The sequence below is a fragment of the Gopherus evgoodei genome, chromosome 2 (assembly GCF_007399415.2).
Source record: "Gopherus evgoodei ecotype Sinaloan lineage chromosome 2, rGopEvg1_v1.p, whole genome shotgun sequence".
Taxonomy (NCBI): Eukaryota; Metazoa; Chordata; order Testudines; family Testudinidae; genus Gopherus; species Gopherus evgoodei.
The window spans coordinates 93,030,988-93,032,124 of record NC_044323.1 but is presented as its reverse complement, the minus strand read 5'-3'; the positions used below and the strand labels follow the sequence as shown (position 1 = coordinate 93,032,124).

The 1,137-nt window shown below is 41.8% G+C and overlaps 1 gene segment (V, D, J or C); it reads left to right on the top strand.

Annotated features, from left to right (window-relative positions):
* Positions 1–600: 600 nt before the first annotated feature.
* LOC115644977 lies at positions 601–1,137 on the top strand. The segment is given in 2 exon segments: positions 601–655; positions 767–1,137. Coding segments are annotated over 2 exon segments (414 nt in total).

Here is a 1,137-nt window from a genome sequence, read left to right as displayed (position 1 = left end):
GGATATGTTAGTGTTTCTTTTTCCCCAACCCAATGAGTATGTCTACAGTGTAACCGGTAGAGACTCCGAGCTCTGGGTAGACAGACTTGTGCAACTGGAGCTTAAGCCAGCATGCTAAAAATAGCAGCATGGATGTTATGACTCCAATGGAGACTCAGCTAGCCACCGAGCTCAGACCAAACACCTCTATTTTCAGTGTTCAAGCTCGAGCCCAGCTGCAGTGTAGGCATCCCTGTTTAGAGTGAAGATCTTTGGGACAGTCACTTCGTATATTTCTATGTATATGTAACTCACACAAAGAGGACACCATCCATACAGAGGCCTATGGGAACCACTGTGCTATAAACAAGAAAAAAAAATGTACGATACAATCTAGGCTGGTCTAAAGACAGCCGAAGAATTTTCTTCTTGCCAGATTATGCTCTGTGATAAAAGTAAAGTCTGGTGAATTTCAGCCATAACTCTACCTTACTTTAAGTTAGCATATGCAGCTAACAAAACCTCATCACATGTTAATTAAATGAGTCACTTCCAGTCCCCAAATGCAACTCTCCTTCCACCTCAGCACAAGTCACATTTCTCATAGATGCAGGTCCAAGCAAAACCTGTAAAATGTTGCTGCTCCACCTCATTATTCTGGCTTTGGTTTTGTCTTGTAAGTTTATTTTTTAATCCTTTTCTACACCATTGTATATTACTGAGTAACAAATCACCATGCTCCAGATTCATGTTAATTTCATGTTTTCTTTTCTTGCTCTCTTCCTAGATGGATGTGCACAAATATATCTGAGACAAGCTCAGTTGTCCATTACCAGGGCAAAAGATAAAACAGCACATACAGTCTGTGAGGCTTCTGGCATTCAGAACTTCGGGAGTGCTGTTATACACTGGTATCGACACAGACCTGGTGAAGCTCTGGAGCAGATTCTGTACATCTCTTCCGCACAACCTGTCTTTGACAAAGACTCCGATAAGAAGAAGTTTGATTGTGAAAAGAAGCCTGGCCAGCCCATCTCTACCCTAAGAGTAAATGGATTAAACCCCAACGACAGCGCAATCTATTATTATGCTTATTGGGACAGCACAGTGTTAGAAAGCCATAGACAGCCTGTACAAAAACCTCACTCTGTATTCTGA